Below are 19,685 nucleotides of genomic sequence, written 5' to 3' on the forward strand. Positions count from 1 at the left end.
AACTTGACTATGTACTTCAGGCCTAGAGACTATGTTTTGCAGATGTTTTCTGGTTGCCATAGTAGCTTCTGAATTTGTCTCTTTCACTATGAAGTTAGTAACCTTGTTTTTAAAAATGACAAGAGTCAATCTTGTAGTATGCTGCTTTATCAGAAATAATACTGACCTTTTTTAAAAAAAAAAAACACCTATTTTTATTTCTCTTTTGGATGATAACATAACCAGATATCCAGTGTTAGTATTAACATATACATAATCTTAAAAAGCCAGACCATGACATTTTACACAAGCCAAAATGAGTGCTTCAAATGTGCCAAAAATTCTTGCTTTCCAGGTGCCAGAAATCAAAAGTCTTTTTGTCTTGTGTTTGAAATTTTCCTACTGATTTTTTTTTGCTGCTCTGAAGTTGTCTTATAGATTTAAGCAAAAGAGCTCTTCTCACTAGTGAACTGAAAGGTTTCATACCCTTGTTAATAATGCCCATTGTTGCTTTTAGAAGTCTTTTTCTGAGCCTTTGTGGATATATACATCATGCCATGAAGATCTATCACAGTCATACTAATATACCATATGTGTGAACTTGATGTGGACATGTTATCTCATTCCTTTTTCCTCACTTGCTGGCTTCACTCACAGCTCTTCTCATAACACAATGTATTCTACTATCACCATATGGTAATGGCCATATCGAAATGGATTGAATGAAGAAGTCTAGCGTCTGCTCAGATCTCCTCAAGCCTCAAAATCATGATTGCCCAATTCACATTGGTCTATGATCCAAGCATGCACTCAATTTTCCATACAACAGAGTTTGCATGGATCTCATGCAATATACAATCAATTCAGATTTATTATCATGTTGAGCTGGCTTCAGGCACCAGGCCCATTGGCAGACCAACTCTGTGTTACAAAGATATCTGGATCAACCCCACTGTGTGGGAATCCTTTGCAGATGATCACAGTGCCTAGAGACAGACATACATGTCATGTATCCATAGCAGTGACCAGAAGAGGAATGATCACTAGGAGGATCACAGAGAGAAGAAATGCCATGCTGCAACTGCAGCAGCATAACCAGACACTTACATCTGCCCCAGCTGCAACAAAACATGTCTCACCCATATCGGTCCCTACAGCCACAGCAACTTTCCAACAGTTTGGCTTCACCCCCAAAGGCACACTCCTCCATTGTTGACCACATAACACTAGTAATAACATAATTACCCTGTCTGCCTATACATTTCGAGGCCCAATCTAAGTGCAGGTTTTAACATATAAACCCTTATGAGGCTTGGAGCCACAAAAATGACTGACTGCCTTTCCCAACAAGAATACATCCAGACTATGTTCATCCAGACCAGGGGTCAGCAAACTTTTTCAGCAGGGGGCCGGTCCACTGTCCCTCAGACCTTGTGGGGGGCCGGACTATATTTTGAAGAAAAAAAAATGAACGAATTCCTATGCCCCACAAATAACCCAGAGATGCATATCGCACCAGGTGAACATTTTCCTCTTCACCTGGGCATTTGATGGAATTTGAAAAGTTTCTAAAGTTGATTGTAAATTACTTCGAGATTGTCTTGTGTTAAATGACTTACAAAAGAGAAGAAATAAAGATGTTACGTATTCTGAGTCCAACGAGAGGAAAATTGAATTGTTTACAGCCAAAGATTCTCACCTCTGCAATCATCCTGTTAGTGTCTCCTAAGAAAAGAAGGTTCAGTGCTTCCTCCTCATTGGTTGCTTGCTGCAAAGAGAGATGTTTCAGATGAATGTTCTGATCAGGATCTTCCATTATTGTCACCTTTCTAGAAGAAGAAGAAGAAGAAGAAGAAGAAGAAGAAGAAGAAGAAGAAGAAGAAGAAGAAGAAGAAGAAGAAGAAGAATTTGGATTTAATATGCCACTTTATGACTACCTTAAAGAGTCTCAAAGCAGCTAACAATCTCCTTTCCCTTCCTCCCCCACAACAAACACTCTGCGAAGTGAGTGAGGCTGAGAGACTCCACTACTCTTAACCACTACACCACACTGGCTCTACAATACTACTACTACAACAACAACAACAACAACAACAACAAGATTTAAGTAAAGCTTAATGTCAGCATTTTGGGCACAAAATATATTGCAGCCGTTTTAAAGAATCCATAATGTATTTTGTGAATAAGTAAATGCACAGATATCCTGGATTTATATATATATATTCTGAACATAGAATCGTAGAATCTTAGAGGTGGAAGGGACACAAGGGTCATTTAGTCCAACCCCCACAATGCAGGACTCCCGGTTAAAGCAACCCTCAGATTGTGTCTCTCGGTGAAACAAAATATTCCATGTGTTTATATCAGAACTACCAAAAAACAGTGCGACCCTGCAGTTAATATTTGCACCTTGAAATAGGCCCATGAAACATTCCCTAGGCAATATCTCAGAATACATCCTTTCATTTCCCCCTTTATCTTTGATTTTATTTCTTTTCTTCCAGTTAAAGACTGGCCCTGATTCAAGAATGACAGGCTACAGCATAAAACATGAACTAATAAGGATCATTACACAATTATAATATACAAGCTAAAAAATTCTTGTGACAGTTCTAATAATACAGATAATCCTATTAGTAACTGGCTTCACTACATCACCACCCCCTGCAAAAAAGGCTTATCAAAGAGGCATGCCTTCAGCTGACACCTAAAGCTAAACATTGTTGTCTGTACCTAAGAGGTGAGTTTGTATTCCAGAAGTGAGGGCAGTCCATTAATGGGATGCCACCACTGAGAAGGCTCTATCCCATTTTACTTTTGGCCTCCATCACACAGATCCTAAAATCCAAGAAGGTTGGCATAGGGAGAAATGTTACTTTCAGCATTTGGGCCCCAAGATGCTTAGAGTTTTATGTCAACTTAACAAAGAGGAAACTTGATCGTTGTGAACTTGTAAACCTCATTTAGACCCAAGATTGTGCATGATTGTGTGTGTTTCTTACCAAAACAAGGCCTCATATGTTAGGTTTTCTTACTAGTTTTACAGCTTGGCTGATGCAACCAAAGAATCTGTACAGTACAACTTGGCTAATTCTGTTTTATGCATATTCCACCCAGCTTTAAAGAAGTCTACAAATTCCATCTACTTAGCCAAATGAAAACATTCTTTGTTTATAGAAAAAACAAAAATCCTGCTTCTGCCTCCTCTCCATCATTATGGATAAGTTAACAGTACTTTTCCATATCAAGGTCCAAGTTAGGACTAATTCCTATGGATTTTAGACATTTTTACCTGTATTGGAGGAATGGAGACAACTTCTATAGATATAAAACTAGTAGGAGCAACTTGAATGATAAGAAACTATTAATACTGAAGAGTATTAATAGTTTCCTCTCTCAGTCCCCCCCCCCTTTTTTAAGAGGGACAGTTTGACATTGGAGACCATGACATAATACTATCTAATCAAACTCATACATATTTCTGCCACTATGGAAAAAGTTGTACGTATTGGTTTAAAAAAAAAAGCCAGGGTGCAAAAATCCAAGTGTCCAGTAGGAATATTTGTCAGGTCTAATTTTCTTAACTGTCAATGGTGTCTAGAAACCATTACAGCCCTTTTCAAATCACAGATATTCTTTGTTTTAGATGTATCTGTGAAAAAATGACATCTCTGTAAATTCAGAACTATTTTCAGAACCCACAGCAACCCCTATTAAATACACATTTTAATTCAATTGTTCCCACTAAATGAATGTGATCCAACATAATGCTAAACTGACACATTTACTTTCTAAAAGGTATGGGAAAGGAAATACATTAAGAATAACCACACCTAAATCTGAAAGCACCTGTGGGTTTTTTAAAAGAAAAATGTAATTGGGCATCTAATGAAGGCTGGATTTTTTGAAAAGATTTGTGATTTTTAAAAATGTTTCACTCACGGCAAATCTTCTAGTCTGGAGGCTTCATGCCGCGGGTCCAGCAGATCATAACCACACTCATTATAAATTTCTAAGTAGGAAATTTGTGTTGTGTATACTTTGCTGCTATCCTGAATTGGAAGAAAAATAAAAAAGATGGGATCAATAGTTATCTAAAAACCTAGGATACACTGACAGCACATATTTTGTGTTATTTACCTTCTTACAATATGTCCTTCTTTGAAAGGTTTACACACATTATTAGAAGGTGGTTCCCCCCCCCCCATTTTTATTATAATGTTTCATTATAAGCATTTTGGCATACTGAAAAAGACAGTAATAAAATTAAGAACAGAACATGGTAAGACTATAACAAAAGAGCAAAAGCAGCACAACTGGTTACTTATTAAGCTTCCTCAAAATATGTTATCACATTTATTTAATGGTTCCATACTTGTACAAATATATATGTTCCATGTCTCTTTGAACGAATCTGTCTGAATTCTCCTCTTGAATTGCTTTGTTGGCTCAGACAATCTGAAAACTGATGGGGAGCAGAAAACAATAGTCTGCTGAAAACCTACAATCTTTCATTTGGGAGAGAGCCCAAGAAAGGGATCTTCCCCTTTGGACCCACATGGGGAACAGCATCACTTCTCACTGCTTTAGGTAGCTATCAGTATCGGTGTGACATCAGCCACCAGCCCTCCAATCTCCATGTGCATCTCTGAACCTTCAGACTAAAGAAATGGCACAAAATTGCCATCATTAATAGGTCTGAAAGCAAAGGGTCAAGAATTAATGTGAGTTTACAGAGATCAGCAACAAGCAGCACAGCATTACCAATGATGGACAAGGATCAATGAAAGACAGTTTGCTGTCCATTACCAATGCTTCTTTGCAATGTGCAGCCTCAAGAGAATACCGGTTGTGTTCTAAGTTGTGATCCGTTCATGTAGGACAGTAAAGAGCCCAGTAGGCCTGGCAGTGCCCCACAGGCACTGCTATACATCCTAGATTGCACAATAATTATTTGCAACTTGTAGAGGTTCCCTGGCAGAACATCAGTGTGGAAAGGGTCTCTCTGAAGGTAGAAAGCCAGAAAACAACTCATATTGCCCCTTTGTTTGGGTATGAAATATGATCCTATCAACCAAGAATGACTTACTGAGGTGGTGAGTTATTTTCTATTTTACTAGGCTGTCTGCTGTAGGAAGACACGGAAGGTTATGGATATTACAAATATTTGGGCAAGACAACTCACTGTTACTGTTTCCCCCTTCCCCAAGGCCCGCCATGGACAACAAATTACAAGGGACACCACCTCTACAGAGATACACATTTTCCACTCCTACCATGCCATGGTTGGTGTTTCCGCAAACATTATTCAAACCATACACAAAAAACTGGGATTGGCAGTGTAAGAGAGAAATGTGTGTCCATCGCAGTGATTCCTTCCTAGATTGAGCTTTGCATTCTGAGTACCTTGGATTTAACGTACAGTTCCTTCAAGATAATCCACATTTCAGTAAATTTACAGTACAGTGGTACCTCTGGTTAAGAACTTAATTCGTTGCGGAGGTCCGTTCTTAACCTGAAGCACCACTTTAGTTAATGTGGCCTCCTGCTGCCGCCGTGCCGCCAGAGCACAATTTCTGTTCTCATCCTTCTTAACCTGAGGTATTATTTCTGGGTTAGTGGAGTTTGTAACCTGAAACATTTGTAACCTGAATTGTTTGTAACCCAAGGTACCACTGTAATAAGCTTTCCACTAGCTGTTTCTAACAGCAAGGTAGAAGCAGGGAGCAGATGGTGCTGTGGTCTAAACCACTGAGCCTCTTGCGCTTGCCTATCAAAAGGTCGGTGGTTTGAATCCCCGCGATGGGGTGAGCTCCCGTTGCTCTGTCCCAGCTCCTGCCAACCTAGCAGTTTGAAAGCACGCCAGTGCAAGTGGATAAACAGGTACTGCTGTGGTGGGAAGGTAAACGTAATTTCTGTGCGCTCTGGTTTCCGTCACGGTGTTCCATTGCGCCAGTAGCGGTTTAGTCATGCTGGTCACATGATCCAGAAAGCTGTCTGTGGACAAACGCCGGCTCCCTCGGCCTGAAAGCGAGATGAGCGTCACAACCCCATAGTCGCCTTTGACTGGAATTAACTATTCAGGGGGCCTTTACCTTTTACCTTTACCTAACAAAGCAGTTAGAAGAAAACTGAGCTGGAAGTTGCATGCACCTCTAAGGAAATGTACATATGCTAGGACCTCCAACCAGGAAGAGATGGGAGAGTGCCAGCTCCCTGCCTAATGTGCAAGAATACACTGAATAGCTTTGCCTAGCTAGAGATCCCATATGTGGGACCACAGACCATGAAGACCCATTCCCGTACTAAACTGAGGCTATCCAGTAAGTGAAATTTTTTCCTGTTTTAAAATTCTAACCTTTTAAACCCACTTATGTATACATTCAGACTAGTTCTATGCCACCTTTCTGCCAAACAGAGATATTGGTCAAGGCTTATAAACCAAAAACTCTTAACTCAGTTGCAGCTTGGATGAACAAGCAGTGACAGTAAATAATACCCGAGAGTTTCAACTCAGAAGGACATAAATGTTCCACTTTGGCTTTGCCTCTATTGGTTAATGAGGTGATACAACTGATATTTCAACATATAAACAGAATTTCATTTTCTCTTCTGTGGAATATGGCAAAATACCAAGGTCCTTTCATTTCCTGTTGCAGAAGAATCATTCTCAGACTGTCACATCCTATTTGACAAGAATACTAACCTCTTCATTAACTTATCAGTTCTCAATCAGTTTAATAAAGTTTCCACAGTGCTTTGTTCCCTAGATTCAATTAACAAAATCCTTTACTTCAAGTTTCATCTTGTTTGAGAGAGCATAACACCAAGCTCAAACCTGTATTCCAAGTATTACTAAGAAAAAATACTAAATGCAAAGCAGATTGCTACTCAGAATGTTAGGGCCAGTGCAGACATACTTTCAGCCATGGTTAAGAGAGCACGAGGAAGCCACATAATTACATGCTACTTTTAGCCATTTTAGGGGGGGGGGGACGGCAACTGAATTAGTCAAAGGATGCAGAAATATCTAAAACATACAAGGGATCCAAAGGAACAGGTGCAATAAACTAAAGTAAAATTGGGCATTTCATAGTAACTAACCTTCTAATCCTAAATATATTCATATGGAAGTAAGGCCACATCAATAATAACAGGATTTACTTTAGGAACACAGAACACTGTATCTCATAATTCAGCCATGTCTGTAACCAGCATAGCAATGAACATTCACCAGCAGTGCCACCTGTGGAGCAGCTGTAAGCTATGTCCTATGAATGGCATTCACCCTTCAAGGTCTTTGATGGGATCTTGTTAACTAGTCCTTTTGGTCCAGATACCATTTTTAACAGATCTAAAAATGTTAAATTCAGAACAGATGGGAAAGCGTCTCTTGAGAAAAATACATTTCTGCACAAAATATTTTAATTGCATTTTTACTGTTCACAGATTTACCTGGTTCATGTGGTCTGCAGGTGCAGTTACACAAAGAAAGTTGCCTAATATCTACCCTTTCTTTGCTAAGTCAGAATCAATGAATATCATATCATGCATATCATTCATAAGTATTTCAAATATTTATTGAACAATAAAAAGGCCCACAAAAATCAGAGAGAAATTTGGACATTTCTGTTTCTGAATACTTACAGTTCAGCAATAATGTTTTAATACAGTTTTAAGACAGACTGTTTATCTGGTTCTGAACCAGTCTTCTATAGAATCTAAATCAGTTTTTTCATGAATGGTTTGAAAATATATCTCCAAGGACTTCTATCTCAGCCTTATTGAGGTTTTAATGACTAAATGAACCCTGGCAGCAAAAACCAAAAAGTTAAAAATGAAATAAAAACATATTTAACATCTTAAAACCAATTAAAAGTATCTAAAAATTGAGAACATCTAAAAACTTTTAATAACCATCGCATAACATCCCCACACAGATAATAATTTCAAGGCAACCAGATATCATGACAAAATCAGTATTTTTTCCCTCAGCTATATCATTATATTAGTTAATGAAATGTTTTAAAGAAAAATGATCAGAGAGAATGGCCTGTACCTTCTGCAACTGCTGAAATATGTAAGATAGTGTCCGTGGAATTATGCCCCTATCACTGTAACGTTCTGCTCCTCCTGTAATGGTAAAGGTCTTGCCACTGCCCGTCTGTCCATAAGCAAATATGGTGCCATTATAGCCAGCTAGAGCACTGAAAGTGGAGGAAAAAAATATGTTATCTATGGAATATGAACATCGGTTTATAAACCTTCACGCTCTGATTAGTGTAGCCATGGAAATCTTTGCTGGCATGACTGGATATTCCTTACATCTTTTAAGATGAAAAGTAATGTCAACCTTTTTTCAAGCAATTTCCCTTAATTTAACACATTTTTGAACGCTTTCATGAATATATGCATTTTTATACACACTTACCCCAATGTATGCAATTTTGTACACATTTCTTGGCTGGAGAACTGCACAGCAAAATTCAATGAAGTGCAAATTTTGAAGGCCGGCTATGCTTTGATTCTTATATTGTCCTGGAAAGTGTGGATATGGTAGCTTCACCTTTAAATGTGAACTGAATCAAATACCCCCTCAATCCCTACTGGTGATACAGTGTCATTTCTAGCAGTAGCAAACTGTAGGGGGGAAAAGATGGCTGCCTCCATCTTCCTGAAGCTATTTTTACATTTAAAGAGGTTTTTAAAAGAAGTATGGAATAAGAAACTCCTTAGAACACCTTGCAATTGATTCCTCCCTCCTAGGTAAAAAACAAAACAACACCTTATTGCTACCCAGAAAACATCACTGATTACCCCCTTCCAACTGCCGGGGGGGGGGGAATTTCCAAAGAAGGAGAGGGATCCCTTTTCACAGTCTGAATTTTATACTAGCTTTTGAGTACACTGTTTTAGAAGAAACCAATCACCATTTCCAATTTCACAAACATGAAGTTCTAAATGCAGAAGACAGTGCAAAATGTACCCATAGGTTACAAAAAGGTCCTACATACCTTCTCCCATAATTCACATATATAAAGATTTTTTCTTGGGTGGCAATGTACATACAGAGTCTTTGTTTTCAAGTCACATTCAAAGTGAGACATTACTGTTATAAGCAATATGGGGAAAAGAGAAGTGGGAAGAGAGAGGGAAGATAGTAAAATGTCATTATTTTACGTCGTATATGAAGGAAGCTTTTTTGTCAGCATCACATGAATCGCTACTTTTCGTTGGCCCAGGGAGTGGTTGGTTGCAGTGTGTGTTGTTTGGTGGGGGGGTGTTGCTGGATGAGATAAACCAGGCATCCCCAACCTGCGGCCCTCCAGATGTTTTGGCCTACAACTCCCATGATCCCTAGCTAACAGGACCAGTGGTCAGGGATGATGGGAATTGTAGTCCAAAACATCTGGAAGGCCAAAGGTTGGGGATGCCTGAGATAAACCATATCAACTGTATGCTGTTTCGAGGGGGGTTTGATCTCTGTCTTGTTAACTTGCATATGTAATGATGAATTATGGCTTCTATCATATTCCTGCCAGCATATCAATGAAAACATTTCAGCTTGATAAAGTCTCTTGATAAGACTTACTAGTTTTCAAAAGAAGATTGTATTGGGTTTGTTCAGCTCAAATACTCAACATATGTTATGTAAAAGAAGAGGGGGAAAGTATTTTTGTGCACTCTGTTTATGAGTAAAGTTATAAATAAGCCATGCTTTAAATTAAAAAAAAAAGCAAAACCTTCATTTTCTTCCCTAGGATGATGGGGTCAACAGTGAGTCTGGTGGCATGAGAAAGGCAAAAGGCCTCCAACTCATTTATCTGGAAGCCTAAGCATTTGCCTACAATAATCTACAATAGCAAAATATCAAGGAAAAGAATACACAACAAGATGCCAAAGAAAGCCAGCATCTGCTGAAAACAAAAATACAGTACCAGAATTGTCAGAAGTATTTGTTTTCTGCCTGGTTATTAGGCATATATTCCACCTTTATTAGGCATATATTCCACCTTTGTTTCAAAAAGAAGTCATGGGGGGTGTTCTATGTTATATCATGTTGTCAGAGTGAAACAGTTGTTTGTTCATTTTAGGATTAGTGGAATATTTTCGGGCTTTATAGCATTGCACCCAAACTGGGTCATTCTTGAGTGATCAGTTTCTTGGGCTTGGTCCTCACATTCTCACAACTTCTTACTCTGTCTTGCTGTAATTAATTGAACCAGTTTATTAAACCAGTTGTTTGTTTGTTTTGTTTTGTTACATCTAAAGTGCAAAACGGCAATTTAATCGCAGTTTACAAAATGTGATATGATTAAACTAGGATACAGCTCTGTAGCCACATTTTGAACTGTCAAAGTTTCTGGACTATCTTCAAAGTTTGCTCCAAGATGAACTACAATCATTCAAGATGGAACTGATGTTGAGGATAGGTACATATTCTCTAGGAAAGAGCACCTGAGTATCCAAGAGCAGGGATAGATCCAGGAATACTTCCAAATTGCACATCTGCTGATTCAATGAAAGTGTAACCCTGCACAGAACACGTTGCACATCTATTCCAATGTCAGGTTTGAACTTTCCCGGATAGAGCTTCAGTTTATTCACCCTCATCTCGTCCAAATTGCCCCAAATGAAGTCATTCCCACACAGTGATGGTGATGGTGATGATGGTGATGCCAACAAAACTTAAAAATCCAGCCAATTGCCACCACAAGAAGATATGGATTAGGACAGTGATGGCCAAACCTGGCCCTCCAGCTGTTTTGGGACTACAACTCCCATCATCCGTAGCTAACAGTGATCAGGGATGATGGGAATTATAGTCCCAAAACAGCTGGAGGGCCCAGTTTGGCCATCACTGGATTAGGAGAAGAAAGAGTCAAGTAACTAGCAAAAAGAGAGCTAGGCAGAGAAAGACTAGGCTTGTTCTGCAGATGCCGTTTTTGGAAGTTACAATGTGACTAAGAGACTGGAATGCTTTTCTCTTAGGCAGTTGAGCTTTAAAATGGTTACAGAATTGCTTTATTTGGTTAATTATATCTGTACCTCAAACAGAAACACATCAAAGACATAATCCAAAAAAGTAAAATGAATTGTAGCAAGTTTTTTTGTCATGCTACAAAGTGTCATAGTAAGGCATTCATGAATTTGTGACAGGGTAGCATGTTGTACAGATATGTAAATTGCTTTGGCAATACTGTCTAAACCTAACTGAGTAATCCTTCATGGACCAAATCTGATTTCAACAGACATAAAAGAAATGAGGGAATTCTGATTGGGGAAACAAAGACTTGGAAGTACTGAGTTAAAATAATCAAGTTAAAAGTAAATTGTAAAAATTTTCCACTTTATAAGAGAGGCCTTGAATGGGTAAATGGGGCCTTCGGATCAAAAGAAACTTAACTACTCCTGCATTATACAGTCCTGCAATAGCCATTAAATGAGGTGGCCCTTCAATAACTATGGAGCAAGGTAAACAGAGGACAATTACGAAGAAAGATACTGTGGAACCTTGGTTCTCAAACTTAATGCGTTCCGGGAATCCATTTGACTCCCAAACTGGTTTGAAAACCAAGGCACGGCTTCTGATTGGCTGCAGGAGCTTCCTGCAGTCAAGCGGAAGCCACGTCAGACATTTGGCTTCCAAAAAATGTTCACAAACCAGGACACTAACTTCTGGGTTTGCAGCATTCAGGAGCCAAAACGTGCGAGTACCAAGGCATTCGAGAACCAAGGTACGACTGTACATACAAACTTTATTTTTCACTCAAGAACTAATCAAGTCTTGAAGTATTTCAAGCTTTTATTCAGGGAGCTTTTTTATTTTTGGCTAAAAATAAACTGGAGATCAAAGTATGTAAAATACATGCTGATGAAAGTTGTCAACTATTAATATTTCAATCACACTCCTTCCCTAAACTATTTTTCTGGCATCTTTGTACTTCCATTCTATCCATCATAGATACCCTTTAGAACCAGAGTGAAATATGGCATAGTACTGCCTAATTCAACTTTTAAGTAGTAATGCTTATGAGAAACATAAAGTTTACCCTCACTTTAAAGTTTTGAGACAGATGTTTTCAAGGAGATACATTTAAATATCTTTCCTCATTTGGAGATAAAAGTTATTTTCATTAAAATAAACAAAATATCTCATTATTACATCTTTTGTCTCCCTGCCAAATCTGTAGCATAAACCCTATTTAGCAATGCTCTTCGTTTCACGGATATGTCCAGTTCTTTATATATAAACTTAGTAGCATGGATTTTTCCCCCCAGTGCAAATACATACTGCATGCATTTTTTTCCATAAAAGCTGTCAGAAATTGGCCTGAAAAAGATCTGCAATGTTTATAATTTAAGCAGTTTATATTAATTTGAATGCTTAGGCAAGCTGGAATTTGTGTCAAAATAAATCTTAAAAGATACTATGCCTTATAATAGCAGTTTGAGGGAAAACATAGCAATCCTTGATACAATTTCAGATCTGTGGCTCCATAGCTGAGTGTCTTTTAAAAAGCACACACTTTAATCTTTATAGTTCTGACACTTCATTTTTCAGTGAGATTTAAAAAGGAGGAAAGAAAACAAACCCAAAACATGCTAAATAAAAACCCTATAATCATGTCAAAGTGGTATTCAAAAAGGGCATTATTTTCTTCCCCCACCATGCTGCAAATAGACTCTACCGACCTCGATGTCAAGCCACCTACACGAATAAGAAGAAGGATGTGATGCATGTTTGTCTATTGTATGGCTTCACCACTGCTTACTAAGGGATATCAAAAGATCAGGAATGGTAATGCCTTCCAGTATATCATTGGTTCTCAACTACTAAATCATTGGCTGGAACTAACTATAGACCATCCTGCTGGTTCCAATGAGGGTGGATTTTTTACTTATTTGCCAGCCCTAAGTTCCTATTCCAGTTCTTCTTTCTCCCATATTTCATAGAGTTAGAGAGGTTTTTAGGACTCACTCAATTCCTTTGATTTTAAATTATAGAATCATGGAATTGTAGAGTTGGAAGGGACCACAAGGGTCATCTAGTCAAACACCTTGCAATACAGGAATCTTTGCCGAACATGGGGCTTGAACCCACAACCCTTAGATTAAGAGTCTTGTGCTCTACCAGTTGAGCTATTTGGTTGAGTTGCAGATGCTGGTGTGAAATTATGTCCTTCAGAATATGACTGCCGCACACCCACACCCTGAAAGAGGTAGGGTACTTTTCACTAGTGAAATCTCAAAGCAACCAGTTTGAAGACACCCCCTGCTCCCCTTTCTGTTTAGCCAGCCATTGAATCATGGAGTGTCTTGTTAGACAAGCAAGAGAGGGTAGTGTCAATGGCAATAACTGGGAAATGTAACAGTGGCATTACAGAATCTGTCAGCACAAATTTTAGAGCGCTACGATTCGTCCCAGAGTATTTCCTCTGTGTGCGGTACTGTTATCAGAAGCTTTAATTCCTCTGACCACAGGCATTTTATAGTGAACTATTATTTGTTATTGTTTAATATTTCAGATTTCATGCTACAATATTGAGAGTCCAATGAAAATGACATCTTAAAATTAGAATATTTAGATATAAGAGTTTAAGTCTGAAATCTTCAACATTTTGGAGAACAAACAAGGAAAGAAAAAGCTTCTAGCCAAAAAATCAGGGCCAATTCTGTGGTCAAATGCCAGTTGGCAAGAAAAGTGCAGAAGCAATTGGAGGCTGTGGCACCAGGACTTGATGACTTGCCCACCAATCTCCACTCTCTCCTCAAAGTGGTTCTCCCATAAAATTAGTTGTTGTCCAGGATTCTAGGCAAACTTGTGTAATGTTTTTAAGGTACTGATCCCAGTTAAGCAATATATCACTTAGATCCACATGCACAAAAAAAGATGTTTGGCACTTGCAGTTTAAGTTGCGATTTCAAAAGAAGACAAACTTGTGTTACAACAAGTTACTGTGGTTATGCATTCTTTAAAGTAAGCTACAATAACACAAAATTCTGCAAACTCCAATAATAAATATTCTGGTCAGAATATACGAGACAGAGTGCACTTAGCCAGGTTAGGAACGTGCTGTTCCAGATGCTGTGTAAATATAAAACTAAATGACAACTCTTGTTCCAAAGAATTTACAGTCCAAAATACCAGAAGCAATAAATGATCTATAACTGGAAAACTGACAATATCTTTCTTTTCAGTATTTGGGTAGCATAAGTAAGTTTTAAAAACCTTTTATTCATGTAGCCACTGTGTTGGAAACTATTTTGTCTGCCAGTTAAATCGCCCAGCAACCTACTGTACCAGCAAAAATCACCTACATGTCCAGAATCAACATGCTACAGCTGCATTCAATCGAGCCACAAAACAAGTTCAAGAGGACGGAAAATGTGATATGCTACACCACAGCTGAATGGCTAGGACAATGAACAAAGAATAATGGGCAATAGATGTTCTTTGTGGGAGAAGGCAACGAAGAGTGACACATACTCTCCTACACTACATGCAAAATAAAAGCCACCTTCTCCTTCATGGTTTGTTTTATGTGTGAATTAGCATTAGGCATGGTAGACCAGGGCTGCTATCATAAAACCAAAAAGTGGGTTTTCATCCCTCATTGTCCTAGTTAGGGAACCGCCAGAAAGCCCTTGGCACTGGACCTCAGTGTCCGGGCAAAACGATGGGGGTGGAGACGCTCCTTCAGGTATACTGGACCGAGGCCCGTTTAGGGCTTTAAAGGTCAGCACCAACACTTTCTTAATTTTGAGTTCTTTTCATTTTAATACAGCATCCATTTAATATAATAGCAATACAATAACATAACATAACAGCTCTAACATAGCTCAGAGAATAGGCTGACTAGCCAACAATACCTGTGTAATAAATTCAAGACTGGGTACTCATCCCCACAACTGGGTGTGCTAGTTAAATTCTACGACCTTCCGACTTCCTGGTAATTCTATGGTCACTAGTCCTAATCATCATATGGGCATCTGACCATATGTGACAGAAAAAATTGCCATTTGAATCTCACAGTATAATCTCGTCTGAGCATTCTCCAAGGTCCAGTAACTAACTAGCTAGTTAGCGCACATGGCTTCTGCTGTTGCGCATCTTGTTCTTGTAAGTGGTATGCCTTGATGGCATGCTGGAGCTCTCTAGGGGATTTTTTTTTACATATATAAAGTAAGTTAAAGAACCATTAAATGGTTAAATTTCTTCAATCGTTGCATGAGTTAAGTGTCATGAGATCAGTTGCTCTATATTCATAATGAGTTTAAAGTGCTAGAAACCAACACTGCAAACCATCATTTTCATTCTGATTTGCATACAAGGACTTTTAAGTTGCACTTAAACCAGTCCTATGTTGGATGTCATAGGAAACTGATTCACCAAACCGGGTAGTCTCAAGTAAAGAGTGCAGGTGGGGAAGGGAAGGGAAAGAGGAAATGCTCAAACTGATAGCTTGTTTCTGCTCCATTAAACCATTGTTTGTTGGAACAGCAATGTTACCTATGAACCAGGCCAGAAAGCAATATTATATTTTAGGAGAAATGTTTAGAACAATGGTGGACAATTGGTAGGTTATCGGACACATTCACTTCCTGAGGCAATTTAATCTGGCCCCTAACAGAGCTATTAAACATTACTCAAGGCAACAACACTGTCCACAGTTTCACTTATAAAAGAAAAAAATGTTTTAAAGTTCTAAATAAATACTCAGGATCCTGGCAAGTCATGAGAAGTTCAGTTAATATGAATAAATACAGTTCTGACCCTCTGACTACTATTTGGAGACTTAACAGGGGTGTCAGAGAATACAGAAACTGCTTATCACTTGTTTAAAATGTCTACTCTAGCAAAAGACTAGAGAACCAAGAAATATATGAAACAAGAAAAACAATGCAGTGACTTAACATTACCCAACCTGGTACCCTTCAAACCTCTGGTTTGCTAGTATAACTGAATTACTGTATCATGAAATGATGCACGTCTTAAAAGTGTATCACCAACATGAAAAGTTTGGAAAGCTCTGGTGTAATCTAAGGAAATCAGAAGATTAAAATTCCAACCTCACAGTGGGGCTTGTTGTCAAGTAACCACGAACAGAAGTGCAGTCTGAAATAGTTAAACAAATGGAATGCTGCAACTAGGGGGAGAAGTTCAAAGAAAGACAAAAATGGGGTGGTGGTGATTTAGCTCTTCATCCTGCCAACAAGACACTGAAAACCTCTAATTAGCATCATGCATGTCCTCTCCTTTTATCATATTTTGACATTGTTCTGGATTTATTCTGTTGTAATACTGAATTTAGCCTCCCCGTGATCATATGACAAACAGCCTTGGAATGCTACTGAAGAACTGCAGAATTGATATTTCTGTGGTGTTATTTTCCTAGAAACACATCAGCAAAGCTATTCCCTCACTTACTAGTATACTTTTATCTTCATAAACATGTTGGTCTGAGTCTCTAGAAAATGGATCTGACAAACTGGCATACCAACCTTGTGTGCATATATATTTTAAAGATAATAAAACCAATGTTCATAATGAAGAACCACATAATAGCAAAATAGCAACAATTAATCTAATTGTAACAACCTGTAAGGAAATTTTGCCATACTCAATTATAGAATGAACAGCAACTGAAACACCAGGCAGTGAAGAACACCGTAGAACCGGCATCCCCAAACTGCGGCCCTCCAGATGTTTTGGCCTACAACTCCCATGATCCCTAGCTAACAGGACCAGTGGTCGGGGAAGATGGGGATTGTAGTCCAAAACATCTGGAGGGCCAAAGTTTGGGGATGCCTGCCGTAGAATATGAACACATCTGTAAATATATACTACAAAAATAACATTGTGCACAACAGAATGTTTTTTTTAACCGTGTTTAGAAAGCCCAATTCAAATAATGAGCTATGTTGCAATAAAACTGCAATTACCAGCAAGTGAAAACATCCTGCACTTTCATAAACCAAAACAGAACAACTGTTACTCAACTATGGAAACAAGCAGTTTAACAATGGGCTAAATTACAACATAGTTTAAAAAGAACACAAACATTGCAAGAAAATATTTTTCTATCTATTGACTGACAGTTTTAATTCACATATTTGTTATTTCTCCAAAAAGTATTTGAAGCCATATTTGGGGGAGAAACAGATGATACATAATCATTCAATTCCAAAATAAGAACACAGATTTTAAAATAACTAAACAAAAACATGTCAAGGAGTGTCAGTTAAAAATTAAGGCGGGTTCAGCTTTTAATTATTACATGAGACTTTAACCCTTCATAGGGCTCATTTGCATACAATGCTAAACTAAACACAATGCACATAGAGCTGGTGCTCTGCCACCTCCTTCTCCCATGTGGTCAGTAATTCAACCAAGTTTACATTCCATTTCAAAGGGTCTTCGGTTAGTGTTATATGCAACCAGGACTCATAGCTTACAACAAGCAACGCATTTGCTAAATAAGCCACCTTCAAAACATGGATAAATCTTGATGAAACATAGTCCCATAGTCATTGCAGGAAGTGATGGACTGGGAAGCAGGAGGCAGCCTCACACTGATGCAAGTTCTCCTACACCTAATTAGTATGGGAGCAACCTCTTTGCTTCCTCTCACACAAATTAAAACAGGCATCCCCAAACTCGGCCCTCCAGCTGTTTTGGGACTACAATTCCCATCATCCCTGACCACTGGTCCTGTTAGCTAGGGATGATGGGAGTTGTAGTAGTAGTAGTAGTAGTAGTAGTAATAATAATACTAATAATAATACTTTATTATTTATACCCCGCCCATCTGGCTGGGTTTCCCCAACCACTCTGGGTGGCTTCCAACAGAAATATTAAAATACACTAATTTCTTAAAGATTAAAAGCTTCCCTAAACAGGGCTGCCTTCAGATGTCCTCTAAAAGTCTAGTAGTTATTTTTCTTTTTGACATCTGGTGGGAGGGCATTCCACAGGGCGGGTGCCACTACGGAGAAGGCCCTCTGCCTGGTTCCCTGCAACTTGGCTTCTCGCAGCGAGGGAACCGCCAGAAGGCCCTTGGCACTGGACCTCAGTGTCAGTGTCAGAGCAATGGAGGTGGAGACGTTCCTTCAGGTATACTGGACCGAGGACGTTTAGGGCTTTAAAGGTCAGAACCAACACTTTGAACTGTGCTCGGAAACGTACTGGGAGCCAATGCAGTCTTTCAGGACCGGTGTTATGTGGTCTCGGCAGCTGCTCCCAGTCACCAGTCTAGCTGCCACATTCTGGATTAATTGTAATTTCCGGGTCACCTTCAAAGGTAGCCCCACGTAGAGCACATTGCAGTAGTCCAAGCAAGAGATAACTAGAGCATGCACCACTCTGGCGAGACAGTCGTGCAGGTAGGGTTTCAGCCTACGTACCAGATGGAGCTGATAAACAGCTGCCCTGGATACAGAATTAACCTGCACCTCCATGGACAGCCGTGAGTCCAAAATGACTCCCAGGCTGCGCACCTGGTCCTTCAGGGGCACAGTTACCCCATTCAGGACCAGGGAGTCCTCCACACCTGCCCGCCTCCTGTCCCCCACAAACAGTACTTCTGTCTTGTCAGGATTCAGCCTCAATCTGTTAGCCGCCATCCAACCTCCAACCGCCTCCAGACACTCACACAGGACCTTCACCGCCCAAACCCCCTGATGATCTCTCCCAGCAGCTGCATGTAGATGTTAGAAAGCATGGGGGAGAGGACAGAACCCTGAGGCACCCCACAAGTGAGAGCCCAGGGGTCTGAGCACTCATCCCCCCCCCCCACCACTTTCTGAACACGGCCCAGGAGGAAGGAGGGGAACTACTGTATGACAGTGCCCCCAGCTCCCAACCCCTCTAGACGGTCCACCATGGTTGATAGTGTCAAAGGCCGCTGAGAGATCCAGCAGAACTAGGAAACAGCTCTCACCTTTGTCCTTAGCCCGCCAGAGATCATTGACCAGTGTGACCAGGGCCGTTTCAGTCCGATGATGAGGCCTGAATCCTGACTGGAAGGGATCCAAATGGTCCGCTTCTTCCAAGCGTGCCTGGAGTTGTTCAGCAACCACTCGCTCAATCACCTTGCCCAAGAATGGAAGATTTGAGACTGGGCGATAGTTGGCCATATTGGCCTCATCTAAAGATGGTTTTTTAAGAAGCGGTTTAATAACTGCCTCTTTCAGCAGGTGTGGGAAGGCTCCCTCACAGAGAGAAGCATTCACCACCCCGCAAAGCCCATCGCCCAGCCCTTCCCGGCTAGCTTTTATAAGCCAGGATGGGCAAGGATCAAGGAGACAGGTGGTTGGTTTCACTCGTCCAAGCAGCCTGTCCACATCCTCAGAGGTAACAGATTGAAATTGATCCCACGCAATTTGACTAGACAGTACGTACCCTAGCACTCTCTCGTCCCAGCCCTGCTCCCACAGTGGAGTCTACCTCTTCCTGAATCTGAGCGACTTTATCTGCAAAAAACTTTGCAAAATCATTGCAGGAGATCATGTGGCCCGTGCTGAGCCCCGATGGAGCAGGTGGTTCCGCTAAATTGCGAACCACCTGAAAGAGTCTCCTGCTGCTGTTTTCTGCAGATGCAATAGAGACGGTAAAGAAAGTCTTCTTCGCTGTCGCTACTGCCACTTGGTAGGCTCGACACTGAGCTCTAACCTGTGTCCGGTCAGCTTCAGAATGAGTTATG

The 19,685-nt window shown here is 39.8% G+C and overlaps 1 protein-coding gene across 1 annotated transcript in view; it reads right to left on the bottom strand.

Annotated features, from left to right (window-relative positions):
* KIF6 (kinesin family member 6) overlaps positions 1-19,685 on the bottom strand; it is a 162,530-nt gene that overhangs the window by 137,615 nt on the left and 5,230 nt on the right. Inside the window, exons 4-6 of the mRNA XM_035108133.3 lie at positions 8,039-8,186; positions 3,922-4,031; positions 1,679-1,808 (exon numbers count right to left, since the gene is read on the bottom strand). Coding sequence (XP_034964024.1) covers positions 1,679-1,808; positions 3,922-4,031; positions 8,039-8,186 — 388 coding nt within the window. The remainder of the gene's footprint in view (positions 1-1,678; positions 1,809-3,921; positions 4,032-8,038; positions 8,187-19,685) is intronic.

Source organism: Zootoca vivipara, chromosome 3 (assembly GCF_965207765.1).
Source record: "Zootoca vivipara chromosome 3, rZooViv2.hap1.1, whole genome shotgun sequence".
In the NCBI taxonomy this organism is placed as follows: domain Eukaryota; kingdom Metazoa; phylum Chordata; class Lepidosauria; order Squamata; family Lacertidae; genus Zootoca; species Zootoca vivipara.